Here is a 24823-nt window from a genome sequence, read left to right as displayed (position 1 = left end):
ATTCCACCCTGCAAGCGAGGCTTTCCACCTTCACCAAATCTGCCAACCGCCTGTATGAGCTGAGGATGACCTCTGAACCCAGGCAGCAGGAGTCATTGGTGCCAACATGAGCAACAATTTGCAGTCAGGTGCACCCAGTGCTCTCTATCACCGCCAGCAGGGCCTCCTCCACATCTCGGATGAGACCCCCCGGCAAGCAGACAGAGTGAACACTGGCCTTCTTTCCCAACCTTTCCGCTATTTCCCTAAGGGGCTCCATCACCCACCTAACATTGGAATACCCAATCACTAATAAACTCCTCCCCCCCCCCCCCCCCCCCCCCCCCCGTGTGCCTGCTAGGACCTTGCTGAAGGAGCAGCTGCATGTCCACTCACAGGCAGAGTGGGCGATGCCACATGGCCAGCCTCCACATTGACCCTCCGCCTCATGTGACGCAAACGCCATTGAATCGGCCACTCTCCTTGGGGAGAGGGTGACCCAACCACGCCCGGTACCTGCGAAGATGTCTTGACAGCAGGGACCATGGGCGAAGCATGTAACATCTGAGGTGTACCATGTGACGCACCAGACTCCCCACTGCCACTATACTCCGAGGCAGCAGCCTGAAGACGGCTGACAGCGGCCATCCGCATGTTCAGCTGTTCGTGAACAGTGGCCAGCTCCTCCTGCGTCCGTACACAGCAGTCACACATCCTATCCATCCTAAGAAATCAACAATTTACTGTAGAGAGTTAAGTAATCAACTTTTAACTAGACTGCTAATTCACTAAAGGGGGCTGATAGCTAACTAAACTGTGGTTACTAGACACTTCTTGTTGGAATCAATGAAAATAAGCACTAACTGTCCCTGGACTGTATTCAAAACAAACACTAAATCCATGGAACACTATTACTAGTACTCGAAAATTAAAGCTTCCTAAAAGTAAAAACACACAGAAAATGCCACTGTTCTTGTCAATTATTCCCTAATGCTGTCTCTGAAACCTCTGGTTCTGTCAGTTTATCTAGGTCCAATCTCCTTAAATTCCTACCTTTTTGCAGTGTTTTTCAGTTATAATCTACAGTTCATAACCAATAAATTGTGGTAAAAGTCTACATCTGCCCCTGTAAATGTCTTACTATTCAAAACCTGGTTCTTAAATCTCTGTCTTACCATTACATAATCTATCTGAAACCTTCCATTGATCTCTGAAACCTTCCATTGTCTCTCTGAAACCTTCCAGCGTCTCCAGGCATCTTCTACAAATACAACCTTCTTTCATGGTTCTTAAACCAAGTGTTAGCTATGATTAAGTTATGCTCTACAGAAAATTCTACCAGGCAGCTTCCTCTTTCATTCCTTACCCCCAGGCCTTATTCACCTACTACTTTTCCTTCTCTTCCTTTTCCTACAATAGAATACATCTCCCATGACTATTAAATTTTCATCTCCCTTAATTATCTGAATAATTTCTTTTATTTCATCATACATTTCTTCAGTCTCTTTGTCATCTGCGGAGCTAGTTGGCATATAAAGTTGTATTACTGTGGTAGGTGCGGGCTTTGTATCTTTCTTGGCTACAATAATGCATTCACTATGCTGTTCATACTAGCTTATCTGCATTCCTACTTTTTTATTCATTATTAAAACTACTCCTGGCATTAGCATTATTTGATATTTTATTTGCAATCCTGTATTCATCTGACCAGAAGTCTTCTTCCTCCTGCCACTGAACTTCACTAATTCCCACTACATCTAACCTCAACATATCCATTTCCCTTTTTAAATTTTCTTACCTACCTGCCCGATTAAGGGTTCTGAAATTCAATGCTCTGATCCATAGGAGACCAGTTCTGTTTCTGCCAATAACGATGTCTTCTTGAGTAGTTTCTGCTCGTAGATCCAAATGGGGGAGTATTTTACCTCCAGAATGTTTTACCCAAGAGGACACCATCATCATTTAAGCATACAGTAAAGCTGCATGTCTTCGGGTAAAATTACAGCTGTAATTTTCCCTGCCATTCACAATACCAGTGCAGCAAGGCCATTTTGGTTGATGTTACAAGGCCAGATAAGTCATCATCCAGACTGTTGCCCCTGAAACTACTGAAAAGGCTGCAGCATCTCTTCAGGAACCATACATTTGTCTGTCCTCTCAACATATAACCCTCCATTGTGGTTGCACCTATCTGTATCATGAGGCATGCAAGCCTCCCCACCAACGCCAAGGTCCATGGTTCATTGGACGGGAGGGGGTAGGGAAGCAAATCTTTAGTACTCTATCCACCAAAACCAGAGGAGCTTTTACTTCTGAAAGACTGTATAATTTTCTTAATTTCAGAATGAGAAGTGATATAATTTTCTGAGAGTTACTTTTCCAACACACCACTGTGATTTTTCTCTTAAATTGTTTGTCCCTATACTTTCTTTCTCCTATATTTACAAAATGATTATAAAATACGTTCACGATCTGTGACTCATCCAGTTCAATAGTGATGTTAACCTGTTCTGTGGCTGGTTATTTTATCTCTTGTTTCACTGCATTCCATAAAGCCTTAAGCCTGTTCGAATTACTGATTTCTGACATCATGTGCATATTCCTTGATTCTTTTAATAACCTTTCTTAGTAGTTTTGAGTAGTTTTTGTAGTATTTGACTACTGTAGGATCTCTAATTGTTCTTGCCAAAAGAGAGAATTTCCTTTTTCTGTCTCAAGATACTTTAATCACTCTAGTGAGCCACAGTTTTTACATGGCTATTTAATGTCCTTTCTGATTAGCTTACAGAGAAAGCTATTTTCAAATTATGATATGAACTTATCATTGAATGGAGTACATTTTATGTTACCATTTGGTTCATTATAAATTTCATCCCAGGTTATCTCTTTTAAATTATTCTTAAAAACACTTGTCATGGAGTCATTAATTACTCCAACTGATTTCCACTGAGAAGTATCCATACCGTAAGGCACTATGTTATTTATCCCAACTAACTCTGCATCATTATCAGGGAGAGCTTTTGTTAGTGGGTAAACAGTTATTTTCTTATGTTGAGCTTCACCAATGGTCCTACTGCCTATCAGAATTCTTTAGAAAAACTACACTGAAGTCACCACAGACTTAATTGCTTGCTGCTGTCTGACAACATAGTAATGAATCCAGATTGCTCACAGACAGTTTAAAATTTCCCAGTGGATACCTATCTATAATTATAATTAAAAGGGGTCCTTTTTATGTACAGAATACAAATCAGTCCCTTACAAGTAAGAAGGCTCATAACAATGTCATGTAAAAAGAAAAGATCCAATGGAGAAAAAACACTGTTTCTGAAAAACAATTTAGTTGCAAACGCTATCCTGAGCTGATGTGGGTATTACTTTATTTTTAACACAGTGTTAATCTGACACTCTCAGAAAAGTGCAAATGAAAATAGTTAACTTTCTGAGAGTCCTGTCAATTATCTGTGGTTGTTTGTGAACATCTCAGAAAGTGGCTAAAATTGTGTCACGCATATCTACGACTTCACTTCTTTACAAACTGTGGACAAAATAATGTTATTACTTTGAAGGGTAGCTAGAGTGTTACAGGCCACTGATTAGATATTGGTGACTGCATTATAAATTAATGACTGTTAGAACGAAGAGCAAGCACTTGGATAGCTGAGCTGGAATTTGGGGAGACGTGCCTGCCCTGGATCAAATATATATTGCAGACTAATGACAAGGTCTAGTGACCCAGCTAGCCTGAATGTGGTTTTAGGTGGTTTCCCACACCCACCTAGATAAACACTGGGCTAGTACAAATGTCCTGCCCCAGATACCTGCTGCACAAACATTTAGTTAACATTTCACACTTCAATGTGAGATTTACTCTAAATTTAAACAGATTGGGTACACAAATTTTGCCCCAGGAGAGAGTGGTGACTTCAGGAATGGCATCTGTGCAGACATTTTCTCTTACAATGCCAAAACCCTTATAATAATGCTGACCCCATAGAGAAAAACAATGCTTGAACCAATAGAGAATTACGAAAACACAAGAAAGAAAAAGAAGAAGAAGAAGAAGAAGAAGAAGATGATGATGATGAAAATACCTTCTTTGGATGATGTAGATATTTATACAACTTGCATATGGTTTTAAGTTTCATGTGACGGCTGTCAGGGTTAAATGGAGCAGTAGTGGTATGTAATTAAGATTAACAGTTCAAATTGAATTTGTAGGATTTCAGACAAAGGAAGTCTGCAGTGCCTTTGTGACTTTAGTTTGCTGTGTCTCTGCACAACATTTGCAAGAAAGCTATGACTGATAAATTCCCAACTATAAAAAGATCTAACTGCTTCATAACAAACTTATAGACTTATTGTGAATTTACGGTAATGCAAATTGTTGGAAATTGTGATCTACAACTAGTTCGTCTCAAAACAACTACTTTTAATCTTGGTTTCTATGGTCCCCAAGGTAGTCACGGTTTTACAAATTATGCCTTCATTGTAACTTCACTGTTTCAACCAAATGTGTTTCATTTTATTTCAAAGCACCATCAGTGGCTAATTTGTTATCTCCTGACACTGCCAAGAAGTGTTCTCCCAGAAACTGGTGTCAATCTTCGCCATAAGTAACGTTTATGTACTTGGTTGTATTATATACAGAAATGTACTTCTGTATATTTGTACAAAACCACAATTTTGGTATCGCAGACTCTATACCCCTACAGAAGACTATATCATATTTACATAAATGCTACATAGTGTAGTACTATGAGTAATAAAAACTTATGATAATGTTAAACAAAACACAATTGGATAATTTAAGGAGAGAACAAACTGATTACTGATGATACTCGTAGTAATTTAAAAATTCATTTGGTAGAAAGAAAGACCTACTGCAGCTACCAAAAAGCACCATAGTAAAGCCATTACTTACAACATCATAATACAAATAAATTTCTGACTGAGTTCAACATATTGAAATGAACTGGCATAAGAGGCTACATTATTTGATTGAGGGCTGTGCCATTACTTCAGTGTTTAGTGGAGCAACATTGGCTGTGCTTGCTCTGAAGTGCGCTGAGAACATACGAGTTCTCAGCAATTGGTTGTAAGTAACCAATGAGAGAGCAACACACAATGTGTTCACATTGAAAGCACAAACTGTGTCAAATCCTAATGTCAATATAAGGACAAATTGCACAGTGTATTCCAAAACACAGGTATTGTAATCCCAAACTAATGGCCATAAAAATTAAAATAAATTTGTCGCACATCTTACAGCCTTAATGACAATTTAAAGGAATGTGAGACATACGTAACCAGTGATAACTTACTGTATCTGAATAAGTACTTCAACTGCGCAACAAATTTATCAAGATCCTTGCATTTTAGCACAAAATTTCTTACTTTGCCAACTTACAACTCAACCAAAGCTAGACTTCAGGCTATGCCTTAAGCCAATCAACATAACCCACATTCTATCAAAAAACGTCAAAGTTGTAGAAATGAAAAGATTTCACCTTCAGTGTTTAAAAAACATTGCCTCTTTTCTCACTTCTCATTGGATAACTAACACTAGCCTCTCACTCGCTGTGTGCCATGCTGAGGCTGCCACTATCTCATTCAAGACTTCAGCCATGATCTACACACACACACACACACACACACACACACACACACATCAGAGAAACAAAAATTTCAAAATTAATCACCTTCTTCCAAAGTGTTATTGAGAACTCCACATTCCATGCATGGAATGCACATAATGCTGAATAAACCTCGTGCATGACAGGAATGAATTAACTTCCATGGTTTCCTTCGAGTGCCTTCACCTTTTCTAAACAAAGTAATAAGGACAAATAAATTATTGTACAAATATTATGGAAGGGCTAGATGACACATTTATAGTTTATTAAGTCTGCAGCATATTGTCAATAGGTATATAATTTTTAATTAAATGTAATACTATAAATGAAGAATAAAACTCTGAATTAAAGTATCCCCAAAGTTGGAGAAATATTCCACAGTACAATAAAAGCAAAATGGAACACTCAGCTACTAGAATTTTAAAATGGCAGTTTTTTCCCTCTTATGAAGATTAACACTTGCAAAAAGGTGACCGCTTATAAAGATGTTAAAAAGAAGGCATTAATACTAAGTAACATATCTTCCTATAGTGTCGCTAATATAACAATGAAAACAATCAATTATTGGTAAAATTATTTAATTGGATGGATAAAAAATTACAAAGCAGTGGCAGAATACACAACAGTCCTTTATGTGTGTGTTCTGCCACCACTTGGTGAGTAGATTTTTTATCTATCCAATTAAATAATTTCATATAGTGTTGGATGGTTAACCACCATTGTCAAAAGCAATGCAAACTGGAATCAATAAGAGTGTATTTAAGAATCAAAGATTTATAAACCAGACCAAAAGTTTTATTGTTAAATCACGTACCTGTTAGCTGCAGCGATCTTTCGTACATTCCAACTTAGGAGCTCTCCCCATAGTGAATTAGTCAACAGTGTGTCTCCAGTTGGCCAGCACACAGAAACCCAGTTCACTGAACCACCAGCAGAGGCAGAAGGTCCCTTTCTTTGGTGGCAGGAAAGGAAAGAAGAACATATTACAAAACACTCATCATTATATGGCACCTAAACAACTTAATGTTTTAAGTCCTGTGAGTTCTGAACTGTCACTAAATGACATTTGAGACTCATTTAGTACAACTGATCTCCACTGTCGAAAATGTCATAAATGAAGGGACGCAAGTGAATTAACAGTAATACTGATATGGTCCACAGTTTTCAGAGTGACTTCAATAAAAACCAAAGGTCTCAAATGAACTTATATTTTACTGTTTATCTGTCTCTTACCTATCTTCTTTTTACTTTAAACTGCAGTACCAGATCATGATGGCTTTGCTCCAGGAAAATGGCAATGTCATCAAGCAAATGCTATAGATTCACCGGTAGATTTTTTTCTACTATAATAAAATAAAGACTGCAGAAAGTGGTCCTGATATTAAGAAATGGCCTACTTATTCAGTGGTTTAGTTACACTTCAGAATATGATGCAGAAAAACAATATCTATCATCCTTCTTGCACAGTGCTCAGGAAACAAAAAGATTCCCATCTTGTCTTCCTCAGAAAAAGGCAGCAGTGATACAACTGCTGAAAGTAGCATTCTACCCAAAACATAAGATTCCCATCTTGTCTTCCTCAGAAAAAGGCAGCAGTGATACAACTGCTGAAAGTAGCATTCTACCCAAAACATACTCTCACCAAACAACATAATCTCCTGTGAAGCTAAATGGAAAGCCTATTGGCGCATTCTGAATCAGCTGACTGCTTATCAGTCTTTCAGGATAACGCCACCTATAATAACGCGATGTCACAGAACATGCACCCTTGTAACTTCAACAGCTGATACAACACCAGGCTGATCAACTTAGCCACAATAGTAACAAAACATTTATCAAAGTGCCATATAAGCAGAAAATTTCCATTCACGGATTTATTTCGTCTGTCAGAAAGAGAAGGCTACACAGCAGCACAAATACACACTGTTGTACATACACACTATTTGTTTTATGTTAAGCAATTAGGATGTTTATGAATATAGTTCAATCTCGCTGTGAAACTTGCCTTATATACTTATACAGAAATGTCCGCATTATTAGTGTACCCACAAAGTAACCTGGCAACCTGCGCAAATGGCACTGTCGGGAAAAGGAATCGATAGTAATGTGGGGTTGTGATATAACTGACCACCACGCATTTTGGCAGTGGAAGCCTACGCACATGCGCATCTCACATAAATGTGAGCTACAGCTAGCATACCTGCAAAGGTTTACATTAACATGTTATGTCAGTACAACCAATAATTTCACAAATACAGATGTTGAAGGTCGAGTTTCACACTAGAATACTGAAAGAGAAATGATCGGCAAAACAAAAAAAGTGTAAAAAATGAATTGTTGCATATGGTGCTTACTACAATATCGAAAATGTGAAAAAAAGAACATAAGTCATACGGAAGATAGATGTCGGTCTCTTGACAAACTGTTCATCAATATTACCTAAATATAAAATTCCCCTTCTCTTTTTCCACGTCTTTCCTGGAGTGAAGAAGCCTTGGGAAGTACTTTTAGATATGTTTTTCTTCTCCACCTCCATTCTTGTTATTGTGTGATATAAAAGTTAGTGGTTACTGCAACTCTCTCAAGCATATTTTTAATGAAATTTTTGTGTCCTCATTTGCCTTTTCCAACGGCATAGCATATAATCGCACATGCAAAATTCTGAAGAACTTTCCTGGCAGCTACGGTGCATGAGGACTCCAGTGCACTGCAAAGTAGTTAAGAAACTGCAAATTCTAGAATCCTCGAAGTGTGCAGGTCAGCAGACAACAGTTAACTGAGGGATGGCCTCGGTCACAGCTCAAAACCAAAATGTGTTTCTGTGAAGGCATTATGCTATTTTTGTGCAAGCTGTAACAAAGACTTGTGGAACATGGAATACACGTGCAAGAGAAATTGGAGATAAAAGTATTTGAGGGAGTGAGGCTGATAGCGTTAGGACCAATGGACACAGAAAAAAGAAGGTACAAGGCATGGGAACACTAAAAAATAATTCTGTATTCACATATAGTGGAGTCAGTATCAAACAGACAAAAAATGCAAGAGTAGTATCAACAATGCACATGGGATCCAAGTTTAGAGCTAACATCTTCCATCATGGTGTATGGTACTAATTATGATAAGAGGAATGTGGATAAAGAAAGGTTCTATGAAAAACTTCAGAACACAGTGAATGACCCTCTTGCAGAAGTTATAGCATTAGAAGACTTTAAGGTTAGAATTAGAAATTAGCCGGAGGAGAAAATGGGGCAGCTGGTAGATAAAGAGAGCACAGAGTTACTCAAATTAGTTGAAAATTAAGTGGCTAATGACCAAGCAGCGACAAATAGGTTTCCACACCAGTGGATCCACCAACAGGTAAACAAGAATTCTGACAGAATGACCACTTTTCTAACAATAATTAAGATAACAGCAAAAAAGAATTATTTTAACATGGAGAAGAATTGTACAATTTATTAATGTTTTGAAATTAGGAGCAACCAATATTTGCTGATACATACGTAATATCAACAACACGGAGAAAAGGAAACAGTCAAGGAACAATAAAAAAAAAAAAAAGTGAAGAATGAAATTTGCCAATATATGATTGTTTATGTAAGTACGATGAAGTGTTAACCTCGGGTGTCGGGCTGTCACATTTACTGGCTCACATAAATTTTGTTACAGTCCGATTCAGGTCATTTTTAAGGTCACTTCATTATTTTGTCATTAAATTAATTTCAATTTTATTGAGTACAACAACATCTCTGGTTTGGTTTGACTGCTAGTAATTGATACTTGAACATAAATCATAAACAATTCTCATTTTGTCATTCCAGAATACTTTTCACAAGAAGTGAAACTAACTTTTTGTTTGAATTTATGTAAAGGACTCATGTATATGGCTGGCTGGTTGTTTGGTTGATTCCGGAGGGGAAGGAGGCGCGCGAACAAACAGTGATGTCAATTGGATTAGGGAAGGATAGGGAAGTGAGTCGGCTGTGCCCTTTCACAAGAACCAACCCAGCACTCAACTGAAGTGATTTAAGGAAATCACAGAAAACCCAAATCAGGATGGCCAGACGTGGGTTTGAACCATCATCCCCCTGAATGCGTGCCCAGTGGGCTAACCATTGTGCCACCTTGCTTGGTCATGTACATGTTAGCAAAAGCTAATAACTCTCATGATATAAGCGACTTTGTAAAACACATTGTTAGTGAACATTGTTTGTAAATTTCAGTATTAGAAACTAAGAGTCAAGTACAACTTAATGTTGGAGCACGGTACGAGAGAATTAATGCTTAGTACTATCAGTTTGTAAACCGCCAACTGGTTTTTGATTATAAACTTTAAATTTTCTGTCTGTAATAATGCATGATGTCACCTGAAATTATTGGAATGATATGTAAGCAGTGGCGATTCAGTCATGAGGGAGTCATTTTTATTAAAGTTTTTGAGTGCCAGTTTTGTTATGGCTTCGAGAGAAATATTTCTGTTACAGTTACAATAATCTTGTAACTATGAAACTGAAACGTCGTGTCAAGCTGTTTACTTAAAATTTCTCTTGGCATAATAAATTGTTAGACTGACTGATCAGCTTAGGAAGTTGCAGCAAATTTGTTGGAGCAGATAATAATCACACTGCAGCACTGGACTTCACTGAAAATGAAGACAAGTATTTTCTACTAACCACAACACATAGACAGTCCTGTGATACTTTAATTTTGATGGAGAGTCTGGGATTATGGCTGTCCAGTCTGGGATTATGGCTGTCCTGCTAATGAGGTTTTGCCTACAGAATTCTGACTTTCAAATCAAAAAATGATTCAAATGGCTCTGAGCACTATGGGACTCAATTTCTGAGGTCATTAGTCCCCTAGATCTTAGAATTAGTTAAACCTAACTAACCTAAGGACATCACACACATCCATGCCCGAGGCAGGATTCGAACCTGCAACCATAGCGGTCTCGCGGTTCCAGACTGCAGTGCCTAGAACCGCACGGCCACTTCGGCTGGCTTTCTGACTTTCAGGGTGATTTATACAATAATGGATGATACAATGGAAAATTTAAAAGAAAGCACTGGCATGGAAATCTGAAATGGATTATATATTGACACCAAAAAGTGAATAGAGAGACGAGAACTGAAAAGTGGACACAAAAAAAAAAGTGTTTTAGGAGTGGAATTATGTCATCATGGACAATTAAGATAAGTACTTTGATTGTTATTCTTTTTCATGTGTGGTAAAAAATTTTGTTTGAAAACTAGAATTTTAGTGTGAGGACTGAAATTTTCATTCAAAGTATTTAGCACTGTGTTTGTTTATCAATATGGCAAGCAAGAGTAAGCAAGGCATTGTACCAGCAGAAAATCAGGAACAGGTAGTATACAATGTTTCGAGTTTGAACAACAGCATCACCGATAATGAAAGTGAAAGCAAAGTTAACTATGAGGTAGCACAGAAATAGATTTGTTACAGTGAGCAGCAGGAAGTGGTAATGTGAGTGCTTGTCCATCGTTTCTTGGTTTTGACATAACTGAAGCTGCAGGCTTGAACGGTGGAATTGTAGAATTATTGTCAAGGTTAATAGGTGAAACAAAGAACATAACTGGTAGAATTACTAAAACAGCTGTAGCTTTAGGTGGCAGAATTACCGAAACAGCTAATAGTTTAACTAGTACCTTAGATGGTCAAATTGCTGAAACAATACACTGAAGGACCTTAAAACACAACTGGAAAATAGCAACACAAGAATAACTAAAAACAAAGAGGTACTAACAAAGAGATAGAGGGGCTGGCCAGTACTTACCTCAGCTCAGTACAGCCGATAGATACACATAAAACAGAACTGAAAATTTACATTCCTAGCTTTCGGAACTTTGTTCCTTCATCAGGGAGGAGAGAGGGGAAAAAAGGGAAGAAGGGAAAGTGGATTCAGTTACTCACAACCCAGGTTATGAAGCAACAGGGAAAGGTAAACAGGGAGGGTAGCAAGGATGGAGGCATGGTTGTCAGAGGGAAGCCAAAGATATTCTACTGTAAGTACTGTGCCAGCTTCAAACTTCCCCTCTCTCCTCCCTGATGAAGGAACAAAGTTCCGAAAGCTAGGAATGTAAATTTTCAGTTCTGTTTTATGTGTATCTATCGGCTGTACTGAGCTGAGGTAAGTACTGGCCAGCCCCTCTATCTCTTTGTTAGTATTTGTTTCATATCTTATATGAGATTTTCCATTAATCATTTAAAAACAAAGAGGAGCTAACAAAGCTTAAAAATGAAGAAGAAACAGATTGGAAAAAGGTTTTGTGTTTGTGGAAACTAAAGATGGTACTCCTGACACAACTCATCATGGAAATTACTCGTACTGAACACAATTTCATAGTTGATCAGAAAATTATGAAGAAAATTACTTTTTAACAAAAAAATGTAATAAATAAGAAGTCAGAAAATTAGACAATCATTGTAATAATAGTATCGGATTAGACTCCAAAGTAGCAAAACAAATGATATGAACAAGAAATTTATTGAGTTGCAGGAAAATTTTGTAGCTAAAAGCTTTAGTAACAATCGTGCTTGCTTTTGCTTAAGCAATTTCCAGGTGACAGTACAATTGACCCTACTGATTTTTTACCCAATGTAGGGGAAACTTTGCAAGTAGTATGACTGAGGATTTAAAAATCAAATTTGTAAAGAAGTTTTTGGATAAGTAGGCACTATCATGGGTAAATCAAAATATTAATACTGATATGTCTTATGATGAATCTAAGAGGTATTCTTTTAATACATTTTGGTCTGAAACAGAGCAAGTAAGAATAAAGAGTGAATTTTTGAATGGAGCGATTTATAGAAAGGGGCAGGCAAGCAATTTCATTTTGCAAAAAACAACTTAGGAGACTAATTCATTTAAACAAACCATGTAATGAACTCACTCAAATTGATGCATTGAAAAGATTTCCAAATAGAGCACAGCGGGGACTTGTGTATGGACTACACAAATTTGCAGAGTAATTCCGAAAATACATGGACAAAATCAACAGCACCTTAGAACGAAATGGAAAGCAAAAGACAGTAACTTTCGTATGAATTAGAGATATCAACCACACTGGTGGAATCAGAGTAATAATCGGGATAACTATGTGATGAGCGATGGGAATGACTTCAGAAATGAGGAAATAGAAGGGACAATCAATGGAGTGATAGAGACATGAAGAGTAACAGAGAAATAGATAACACGAAAAGACCATGGGAGAGAGAGGAGGGAATACCATAACTTGAGACAAGACAACAGAGGCACTGATCAGGACGACTGAAGGTTACCTCAATAGGTGTCTGTTAGTTTGGAGTGAGAGAAAACACTGGAATCAGGCAAAACACTATAGGACCAAGGATGGTAATGTGAAATCTACATCTACATCTACATCCATACTCCGCAAGCCACCTGACGGTGTGTGGTGGAGGGTACTTTGAGTACCTCTATCGGTTCTCCCGGTTCTATTCCAGTCTTGTATTGTCCGTGGGAAGAAAGATTGTCGGTATGCTTCTGTGTGGGCTCTAATCTCTCTGATTTTATCCTCATGGTCTCTTTGCGAGATATACATAGGGGGATTCAATAGTAAGGGGGCTCAGCAGATGGGTAGATTACATTTTGATAGAAATTTTTTGAAGGCAATAGGAGAGATTTAGAAACTGGATGAAGATATGAATGTAGACTAGATGTAGAATGTTTTCATAATCTACACAGTGAAGAGACGAGTAAGAATGTTGGGGGGAGGAGGGGGTGAAAGTGTTAATGATGATGATGATAACTTTGATCTTTATGATACAAATAATATGATGAGTAATGAACATACGGAAAGTGTGTGTGAATCTATTTGTACTGATGCTGAAACTTTTAAGTCTGGTGATCTTGCCAAAGGGGTAACCAGAGAATGTTAATTGCAGTGCTGAGGCTAAGGAGGTTCACAATGAGTCTACGACTCTTTTGTAGGGCTGCTCCTGTGGTGAAAAATAATGGATTCACAAATAATGCACACTCATACCCAACAATTAGGAAAGTTAGCAGTGCAGCTTGGACTAGATTTTCATTTTATTTTTCAAATTGTTCAGTTGTTTATGGAGTCTACTCTATGTTCCTTTTGTCATTTTTCTTACATCCCTCCAGATGGTCATTTAGAAAAGTTTTGTTTTGTGTAGCACATTCAAGAAGATGGTGAAGATGTAGGGTGTGCCAAGAAATGGTTGCAATTGATTCATTATTTCTGGATGAGGTGTTTTTACAATGCCTGATACTCTCTCCAAGTCTGGTTTGACACCTTCTGGCTTAATAATGTAGCCTAAAGAGTTTATTTTCTGAGTGCCAAACAGACTTCCCTACTTTAATCTTCAGACCAACTTAGCAAGATGTTCAAAATGAGTGGTTGGATGTCGCAAGTGTTCTTTTTCTGAACTTCATGCAATGAGAATGTCATCTATGGACTGAGCCAAAAATCAGTTGCCACTACATCTACATCTACATTTATACTCCGCAAGCTACCCAACGGTGTGTGGCGGAGGGCACTTTACATGCCACTGTCATTACCTCCCTTTCCTGTTCCAGTCGCGTATGGTTCGCGGGAAGAACGACTGCCGGAAAGCCTCCATGCGCGCTCGAATCTCTCTAATTTTACATTCATGATCTCCTCAGGAGGTATAAGTAGGGGGAAGCAATATATTCGATACCTCATCCAGAAACGCACCCTCTCAAAACCTGGACAGCAAGCTACACCGCGATGCAGAGTGCCTCTCTTGCAGAGTCTGGCACTTGAGTTTGCTAAACATCTTCGTAACGCTATCACGCTTACCAAATAACCCTGTGACGAAACGCATAGCTTTTCTTGGATCTTCTCTATCTCCTCTGTCAACCCGACCTGGTATGGATCCCACACTGATGAGCAATACTCAAGTACAGGTCAAACGAGTGTTTTGTAAGCCACCTCCTTTGTTGATTGACTACATTTTCTAAGGACTCTCCCAATGAATCTCAACCTGGTACCCGCCTTACCAACAATTAATTTTATATGATCAATCCACTTCAATTCATTCCGCACGCATACTCCCAGATATTTTACAGAAGTAACTGCTACCAGTGTTTGTTCTGCTATCATATAATCATACAATAAAGGATCCTTCTTTTTATGTATTCGCAATAAATTGCATTTGTCTATGTTAAGGGCCAGTTGCCACTCCCTGCACCAAGTGCCTATCCGCTGCAGATCTTCCTGCATTTCGCTGCAATTTTCTATTCTCTATATACTACAGCATCATCCACGAAAAGCCACAAGGAACTTCCGACACTATCTACTAGGTCATTTACATATATTGTGAAAAGCAATGTTCCGATAACACTCCCCTGTGGCACGCCAGAGGTTACTTTAATGTCTGTAGACGTCTCTCCATTGATAACAACATGCTGTGTTCTAGTTGCTAAAAACTCTTCAATCCAGCCACACAGGTGGTCTGATATTCCGTAGGCTCTTACTTTGTTTATCAGGCGACAGTGCGGAACTGTATCGAACGCCTTCCAGAAGTCAAGGAAAATGGCGTCTACCTGGTGGCCTGTATCTAATATTTTCTGGGACTCATGAACAAATAAAGCGAGTTGGGTTTCACACGATCGCTGTTTCCGGAATCCATGTTGATTCCTACAGAGTAGATTCTGGATTTCCAGAAACGACATGATACGCGAGCAAAAAACATGTTCTAAAATTCTTCAACAGATCGACATCAGAGATATAGGTCTATAGTTTTGCGCATCTACTCGACGACCCTTCTTGAATACTGGGACTACCTGTGCTCTTTTCCAATCATTTGGAACTTTCCGTTCCTCTAGAGACGTGCTTAACACGGCTGTTAGAATGGGGCCAAGTTCTTTAGAGTACTCTGTGTAGAATCGAATTGGTATCCCGTCAGGTCCAGTGGACTTTCCTCTGTTGAGTGATTCCAGTTGCCTTTCTATTCCTTGGACACTTATTTCGATGTCAGCCATTTTTCGTTTGTGCGAGGATTTAGAGAAGGAACTGCAGTGCGGTCTTCCTCTGTGAAACAGCTTTGGAAGAAGGTGTTTAGTATTTCAGCTTTACGCGTGTCATCCTCTGTTTCACTGCCATCATCATCCCGGAGTGTCTGGATATGCTGTTTCGAGCCACTTACTGATTTAAAGTAAGACCAGAACTTCCTAGGATTTTCTGTCAAGTCAGTACATAGAATTTTACTTTCGAATTCACTGAACGCTTCACACATAGCCCTCCTTATGCTAACTTTGACATTGTTTAGCTTCTGTTTGTCTGAGAGGTTCTGGCTGCGTTTAAACTTGCAGTGAAGCTCTCTTTGCTTTCGCAGTAGTTTCCTAACTTTGTTGTTGAACCATGGTGGGTTTTTCCCGTCCCTCACAGTTTAACTCAGCACGTACCTGTCTGAAAGAGCATTTTACGATTGCCCTGAACTTTTTCCATCAACACTCAACATTGTCAGTGTCAGAACAGAAATTTTCGTTTTGATCTGCTAGGTAGTCTGAAATCTGCCTTCTATTACTCTTGCTAAACAGATAAACCTTCCCCCCCTTTTTTTTATATTCCCATTTATTTCCATATTCAGGGATGCTGCAATGGCCTTATGATCACCGATTCCCTGCTCTGCGCTTACAGAGTCGAAAAGTTCGGGTCTGTTTGTTATCAGTGGGTCCAAGATGTTATCTCCACGAGTTGGTTCTCTGTTTAATTGCTAGAGGTAATTTTCGGATAGTGCACTCAGTATAATGTCACTCAATGCTCTGTCCCTACCACCCGTCCTAAACATCTGAGTGTCCCAGTCTATATCTGGTAAACTGAAATCTCCACCTAAGACTATAGCATGCTGAGAAAATTTATGTGAAATGTATTCCAGATTTTCTTTCAGTTGTTCAGCCACTAATGCTGCTGAGTCGGGAGGTCGGTAAAAGGATTCAATTATTAACCTAGCTCGGTTGTTGAGTGTAACCTCCACCCATAATAATTCACAGGAACTATCCACATCTACTTCACTACAGGATAAACTACTACTAACAGCGACAAACACGCCACCACCGGTTTCATGAAATCTATCCTTTCTAAACACTGTCTGTGCCTTTGTAAAAATTTCGGCAGAATTTATCTCTGACTTCAGCCAGCTTTCTGTTGGTTGGTTTTTTGGGGGAAGGAGACCAGACAGCGAGGTCATCGGTCTCATCGGATTAGGGAAGGACGGGGAAGGAAGTCGGCCGTGCCCTTTGAAAGGAACCATCCCGGCATTTGCCTGGGGCGATTTAGGGAAATCACGGAAAACCTAAATCAGGATGGCCGGACGCGGGATTGAACCGTCGTCCTCCCGAATGTGAGTCCAGTGTGCCAGCTTTCTGTACCTATAACGATTTCAGCTTCAGTGCTTTCTATAAGCACTTGAAGTTCTGGTACTTTACCAATGCAGCTTCGACAGTTTACAATTACAATACCGATTGCTGCTTGGTCCCTGCATGTCCTGACTTTGCCCCGCACCCTTTGAGGCTGTTGCCCTTTCTGTACTTGCCCGAGGCCATCTAACCTAAAAAACCGCCTAGTCCACGCCACACAACCCCTGCTACCTGTGTAGCCGCCTGCTGTGTGTAGTGGAGCTTGAAGTTTTGTTAACTGTTGTTATCTGAGAAACAATGAACGGAAAGTTAACTACACAACAGTGTGCACATTTGTTTTGCGAACAAGATAGAAACATGGTCATAATTACAGTGATTAGTGTGATTTTAATATAATGTTTTCCAAACATCCAATCTCCATCTTAACAAGATATCTGCAAATTGGATTTATTAAGATTTGAAGAGACTGTGTCAATGGTGGAGCTTCTTCATTTAGGTAGGCCAAAGTCTGCTACTGACTAAACCTCAAAGAAAAGTGTCCAAGGATTATGGAATTGCACCTTCATTTAGGTACGCCAAAGTCTGCTACTGACTAAACCTCAAAGAAAAGTGTCCAAGGATTATGGAATTGCACAACCAAGCCCACAAAGAATTCAGAAACACCTGAAAGAGATCATATAGGCCTACTTTACTTCAAACCCTAAATGAAAATGATCAAGATAGGCGTATGGAATTCTGTATTTTATACACACTGCGACAAAAATCAAGATGTAAGTTGTGCAAAAGTATTCATTGGAGTGACAAAGCAACTTTTTAGGTGAATGGCAGAGTGAGCAGACATAACTGTGTCTACTGGGATTCTACAAATCCACTTGTGGCAATGGAGAATAGTCCATTTTTAGAACACAGGAAAGTTTATGTAGTGACAGGATGGGGCACCCCAGCACTATGCAGTTACTGTCACGGACTTCCTAGATGAAAAAATTTGATGAACGGATTGGCAGACAGGGTACTTAATGGATGGCCCTCACAATCCCCAGATATATACCATCATAACTGTTAACATCTACATCCCATTGTGACACAAGACAGTCAATGGCTACATGGCAATGTGTTTGCCATTGCCTACAGAATCATGATTATACTCAGGTGTGCAGCTCTTTGGAGCAAATAGAGAGCCATGAATGTCATTCTTCAGAGCTCCAAACATATGGAAACCACATGGGGAGAGAATGGACCCTTATGGAGGACATTTAACGGCTTCCAGCAAAACTTCTGCAGCATATTCAATATATCCTTGGCAACATGTGGGCCAGCATTATCCACCAAGAGAACGATGGTATCTGTCAACATTCTTGAGCATTTGGACTCAAGGGCAAGTTTCAATTTTTACAAAGTGTCCACGTGCTACTGTGCATTAAACGTGTTGCCGTGTTCCGGAAAGTGGATGAGAAGCAGGCCCTTGCAGTCGAAGGAGGTCATGACTTTCCAGGAGCTGGTATGCCTGTTGTTTCAACTACCGTGCAGAAGTTTTGCTGGGAAACCCTTACACATCCTCCATAGTCCTGATCTCTTCCCTTGTGATTTGCAAATTTTTGGTGCCCTGAAGAAAGACATTTGTGCCCACTGACTTGCCTTGGACAAAGAGATACACCCTTGGGTACAATCATGATTCTGTAGGCAACTGCAAACTTTTTGCCATGAAGTCATTGACAATTTTTTCTCACACTGGAACAAATGTATTACAGTTACATTTACTACATTTGTAATAATAAACAGTTTACTTACTTTTTTCAGTCTGTTTGGTTTTCATTTGACTGCCCATTACACATATACATACAGGGTTACCCTGATTGAATAGTTAATTTTCAGGGATACGGCAGGAACAACCAACTGAAGGAAAAAACTTCATATGAATATGTTATGTTCTATTCCAAATTGTTTCTGAGATAGAACACATTTTACAAACGTCATCATTTTTTCTGTATTATTCAATACATTGTCAGGTTAAACATTAAACCATGTGCTTTAATAACTATCAGCATGTGCCCGTGGGACATAGATTCGCACAGAAGGTAGCTGTGTTGCGGTAGTTGGACCACACTGCACCATTTCAACAGTGTGTTACGGAAAATGGGAACTTGAAAAAATCCCTGTTTCATGTAATGCACAGAAAGCTCTAGTAAACTCTCTATGACCAGGAATTCCAGATGTCTGAAAGTGCTGACAGTATTCTTCTTCAGCAGCAGCAGTACAACCATTGCACAAACCATAAATGTCTGCCATATCTGCATAATCTTCATTAATAAAGATGTGTGGAATTTTAACCAGTAAATGTACAAACACAGTTAACTGATGCTTCCCTCTGATACACTCTCAATCCCTCGCACTACTTCACTTACATCGCACCATGGATGAAAATGCATTCAGCACACTAGTTCCATGGCAGAAAGGCATCCTGAGCAAAGAGGTTCCAGGCAACAAGGTAGGTTGGGCTCAAATAAGAAGCCACAGAGTTTGGGTAGGTAAAACACATATATGCATATTATTATATCAAAAGCAAATGTACATTAAATGTGTTCTATCTCAGAAACCATCTGGAATAGGGCTTATGTTGATATGAAATTTTTTGCTTCAAACAAGCATTCCTGTCATATCCCTGAATATTGACATTTTCCTCCTCTCTCTCTCTCTCTCTCTCTCTCTCTCTCTCTCTCTCTCTCTCTCTCTCTCTCTCTCTCCCCCCCTCTTTCACACACACACACACACACACACACACACACACACACACACACACACACACGAGACAATCATCACGTCCAGCAATTCCGTATGTTGCAGCAATGCCTCAGTGTGCAGTCATACTTGTAAACTCGTGTACTCACTCTCCTTTCTAAGCAGATTGAGTCCGCTTGTACCTGACAACAGGCTAAAGTGATGAGTTTTCAGTTAAATGAGCAGTAGCAGAGGCTTCTAAATTGAATCTCCAAGCACACAGACACAGGAAGTTTGGCAATGACATCACAGAACATCACTGGCGAGTTTAAAGTTAATATATAAGCTGATCCCTGATTAATAACACAAACAGATGAAGAACATGGATGTAAATATTTGATGGGATGTAAGAGTGCAAAAAAGATGCAAGGAGAAGCAATAAGATACTTCCAAAATTGCAAAACCAAACTGGCATAGGTAAGTTTCAAAACATTGTCATTCGGAAAAACTTAAGTGAAAGGTGCTAGCGAAAACTTACACAAGCAAGTACTGAAGCGGTCTGGACATCTCCAGTAGATGTCAAAAGACTGCTTGATAAGGTAAATGGAGGAAGTAAAAGTGAGAGATAAGATAGGACTAAAGCCCTCAAAAATGACTTTTTAAGGCTGATCTGAAGATTCACTGCAGGAGAAGGGACTACTGGAGAGTGAGGCAGTACGCAAAGTTCCATATGGCAAAAGATTGACGTGCCTCATTGTCCTCTACGCTACAGGGTAGATGAATATCAGTTTAACTATACAGTAAATGTTACACAAATGAAAATTGTCACCTAGGCAAAATGATCACCCTGAAATGCTTGGCAGAAATCTATAATAAGGCACTAAATTTCAAACAGTTCTGTATTCAAAATGATTTGATACTTTCCAAGATTTTTAGATAGACAGCTACTGTGCACAGCACCTTTATCAGATCTGATATGTCTTCTCCTAGATTAAACTTTTCACATTTGTAATCAAACTGTAACAGTTACCATTATTAGCAGAAAACTATAAGAGATATCACTATTACCAAAACCTGCACAATGCATTAATAAAAATTCACTCAAATGAGAACATATCAAAAGTTGCTTATTTTACAAATAATAATCTTTTTAAATATATTGGTAAATTTCGGCAACTGCAGAAGATTCCAAGCTTCCAAACCTGTGTTGACCAGTTAAAGGAGCATCAGGTAAATTCAGCAACAGCTCGTAGCGGCCATCACCTCCAGCACGCCAGATGTAGACTTCTTTGTCTTTTCCACCTGATGCAAGCAACATGTCTTTGTTCTCCTCTTGCTGACTGCACACATTTTGGCTGACAGGGCACCATGACAGTGATACAACTTCTGTCGAATGACCACGCATTCGATACAGAATTTTACCATCACCTACCAAAGAAACTATTTTAGATGTTGTAACAGCTGTATTCAGTTGGGTAACAGTAAAAATTGTGAAACAAATATGTTCAAATACTGGCACATTATTTTGCATTTCTGTTAGATATAGGTTTGCAAGCTTTCTCTGACAGATGCTCCTGTCACACTTTTCACAAATAGGCCACTTCACTGTAAATTAACTTTCCCCATTGTGCACTATAGTGATTGTGTGGGAGTTGATGATGTGGTTGCAGAGATATGAGTGAACTGATCACCATCACATCCTGGTGGTCACTGGGGTATCATTTGTCTTTTTTTCGTCAATATACATTTCATGGAAAAAATATGGGACTGTTCTATAATGTTCTCAAGCTTTTATGAATATTTCTCAGTGTTTATGAATATTTTCAAATGTTCTACAATATTCTTGAATGTTCTGGGATGCAACTTGGAAATGGTACATATCACATTGATCTTCACTCTGGAAAAATCGTCTTACCCAATGAGTTGTGCAATATAATAAAGATAGCTGCGACTACAGAATAAGCAGTCGTGGACCAAGGCAAAATAAAACCAAATCAACTTTATTTCTGTGTTGTAGCAAGTGGCAAAGGGGTCAATGTCAGTTCACCAGTGGTGTGGCTGAAATTTATATTCTGGAACTAACCCTTCCAGGCTTAACATACTGAGTTCACTCAATGAGTCTACTCAACCCCACAAGATTTCAGGTACAATCACCACGGAGCATTTTGATAATCACAGTATTACCCCAGGTGGTCAATTCACTGCCAGTATTACTGTCACAACTGGTCTTTCGGATTCTGAGGCAGCCAGGTTAAACTGCAGTGTGATTCAACAGAGGGTGTCCGAGTCTCTGGTCAACTTAAAACAGAAAGAAATAATTTTTTTCCAACACTTAACATACCAACACTTTTGCAACCAGGTAAACTTCATAAATTGGGAGATACATTAAAAGAATAGAATATTCAAATTCTGCCAATTCCAGGAACACAAATGATGGACAATAACACCATGGATTTCAGCAATTAGTGTCTTTTTAAAAGTAAAACTGATAAAAAAAAATACTTAATAATACACGACATCTGGGACTTGCTTTTGCAGTCTCCAAAAATATTTTTAAATCAATAATGGAGGTAAAACCAATTAATAGCAGACTAATGACAATTTCTCTTGAATGTGCAAATAAGGCACACATTTTAATTAATGCCCATATGCCAGTCAATGAGGATCACCATAAAAAACCTGAAGAAGTTAATGAAGTTTGGGAAATGTTAGAAAGCATCATCCCGAAAACTCCCTCAAACAATGTTACAATTTTAATGCTCATAATAGAGGGTGGATTTCCAGTGTGTAAATGGATAAACCAAAATGGTCAAGGACTTGTTGAAATATGCAAAAATTTTCCTTAAAATCATGTCATCACAGTTTAAAAAGAACCCTTCCAAACAAGAAACTTGGCAGGCACCCAATACATTTATTGGGGAATTTTTTCAAATCCATCATGTAGCAATTTCATACCCTAACTACAGAGAAATTTTAAACGTCCAAGTTAGGAAAGGGGCTAATATAGATTCTGACAATTACTTAATGCGAATAACAGTAAAACATCAACCTCAAAAACTCTTCAAAACAAAAATTGTTATACCAAAATTTGACACTGCTAAAATAACCCTAACTCTAACAAGCAAACTTGACAAAAAACAATTCACTAATTGGCAAAGCCTAAAAGAAGAGTTCATTACAACAGCACAAAATTTAATTCTGCTTCCAAAGAAACAAAAACACCCTTGGTGTAAAGCGGATTGTGAAACTGCAGTTAAGTCTGGGCATACGGCATTCAAAAACTGGAATAGCAACAAAAGTGAAAATATGTACATCATCTTTCTAACAGTAAAAAAAAAAGAAACATCTAAATTAATCTGACAGACTAAAAGAAACTACAAAAATACCCAACTTTTAGAAATCGAAAAAGACTTCCAAAAGAACAATACAAGAAACTTTTATAGAACATTCAAAACAAAACTAACTGGTTACCTACCTCAAAGTCTTTGCTACAAAAATGAAAATTACTGTTTGGCTCCTAACAACCAGGAAAATTGTAAGGTACTTGCTAATTATTTTGAGAAACAGAACCAGTGAATAAATTCCAACCACTGCAAATTAATAACTCCAACCCTAACTCTAAAGAACCCAACAAAATCGAAATAATTAAACAAATTAAGAGTTTTAAAAACAATAAAGTATCTGGGGAAAACTGTTTTGTTGCAGAACTACTAACTTCAGCTGGCTCTAACACTAGGAGAGAGATCGCTCAACTAATAGGACATATCTGGCAAATTGAGAAAATACCTGAGGACTGGAAAACTGCCCTAATCCATCTATTGCACAAAAAGGGGATAGAACTGCTGTTAATAATTACAGAAGAGTATCTCTTCTCCTGGTCACATAAAAAATTATCTCGCATTATTTACTCTATCAAGCAGAACAGTTACAGCTTAAAACTGGTGAATACTAAGTAGGCTTTTGACCACACAGATCCTGTCCAAAACAATTTAAAACTAATCCTTAGGTACCAAAGGATTTCTGGTAACAATGTTGTATGTACATTTGTGGATTTTAAAAAGGCCTATGACTCAGTTGATCATGAATCTCTTTTCCAAATTTTAAAGGAGCAAGGGCTAGATAATAAAACTCTAACACTGATTAAGGAAACATTAACTGACGTTAGTGCTAAACTTGAATTCATGGCAGAAATTTCTGAACCATTTGATACAAAGACTGGTGTTAAACAGGGAGATGAACTCTCCCCATTACTGTTTAACTGTGTTTTAGAATAGGTGATTACAGAATGGCGAGAGCAAAAGTCAAGTCAAACCATAGATCAATCAATCAATTTAGAGTAGATTGCCTCACCTTTGCAGATGATCTAACAATCTTAACTAGGGATATTACCACAGCTCAAAACAAACTGAAATTCTTAAAGAAGTTGCGGAAGAAGTAGGACTACAAATATCATTCGAAAAAACGGAATATATTCATACACGCAACAAACAAGCACCAAAGTTTTTGAACACAAAATATGGAAAAATAAAAAGGGTTTCTCAGTTTGAATACTTGGGGGAAATCATACAAGAAAACACTCTGGAAAAAGTTGAGAACGAAGATTGCTGACAAAAAATGACAACTGCATTCAGATTAATACAAAATATTTATAATAAAAAAATCACTTTCTACATTCAGTAAACTTAAGCATTACAACACTGTAATTAAACCTGAATGTACTTATGAAACAGAAACATTAAATAGAAAGAGGAATATTGAAGAAATTGAAAAGAAAAAAAAAAATATTGTTAGGAAAATATTAGGCCCCAAAATTACTGATGGGAAAACTTATAGGCTGAGAAGTAATAAGGAAATAGAAGAATACGCAGACATAAATGGTGACATGAGAAAACAAAGATTTAAATATTATGGACACATTAAAAGAATGGCACCCACTAGGTTGACAAAACAAATAGTAGAATTCTACGAAAAAATAAATACAGCCAAAACTGAGCCAATTAAATGGATCACTGCTATTAGGGAGGATCTTAAAGTAGCTGATATTGCTCAAGCAGATGTTACAGATAGAAAAACGTTCAGGCAAAGGATATTTGCTTGGAAAGTTGGGCAGAGG

General features: G+C 38.3%; 1 protein-coding gene across 1 annotated transcript in view; it reads right to left on the bottom strand.

Annotated features, from left to right (window-relative positions):
* The window catches only part of LOC124789327 (gem-associated protein 5), a 366866-nt gene that overhangs the window by 316255 nt on the left and 25788 nt on the right, over positions 1-24823 (bottom strand). The window contains exons 3-5 of the mRNA XM_047256646.1: positions 20913-21138; positions 6430-6567; positions 5682-5806 (exon numbers count right to left, since the gene is read on the bottom strand). Coding sequence (XP_047112602.1) covers positions 5682-5806; positions 6430-6567; positions 20913-21138 — 489 coding nt within the window. The remainder of the gene's footprint in view (positions 1-5681; positions 5807-6429; positions 6568-20912; positions 21139-24823) is intronic.

Source organism: Schistocerca piceifrons, chromosome 3 (genome assembly GCF_021461385.2).
Source record: "Schistocerca piceifrons isolate TAMUIC-IGC-003096 chromosome 3, iqSchPice1.1, whole genome shotgun sequence".
NCBI classification, from domain to species: domain Eukaryota; kingdom Metazoa; phylum Arthropoda; class Insecta; order Orthoptera; family Acrididae; genus Schistocerca; species Schistocerca piceifrons.
The sequence above is the reverse complement of the archived record's forward strand: the minus strand, read 5'-3'. Positions and strand labels throughout refer to the sequence as shown.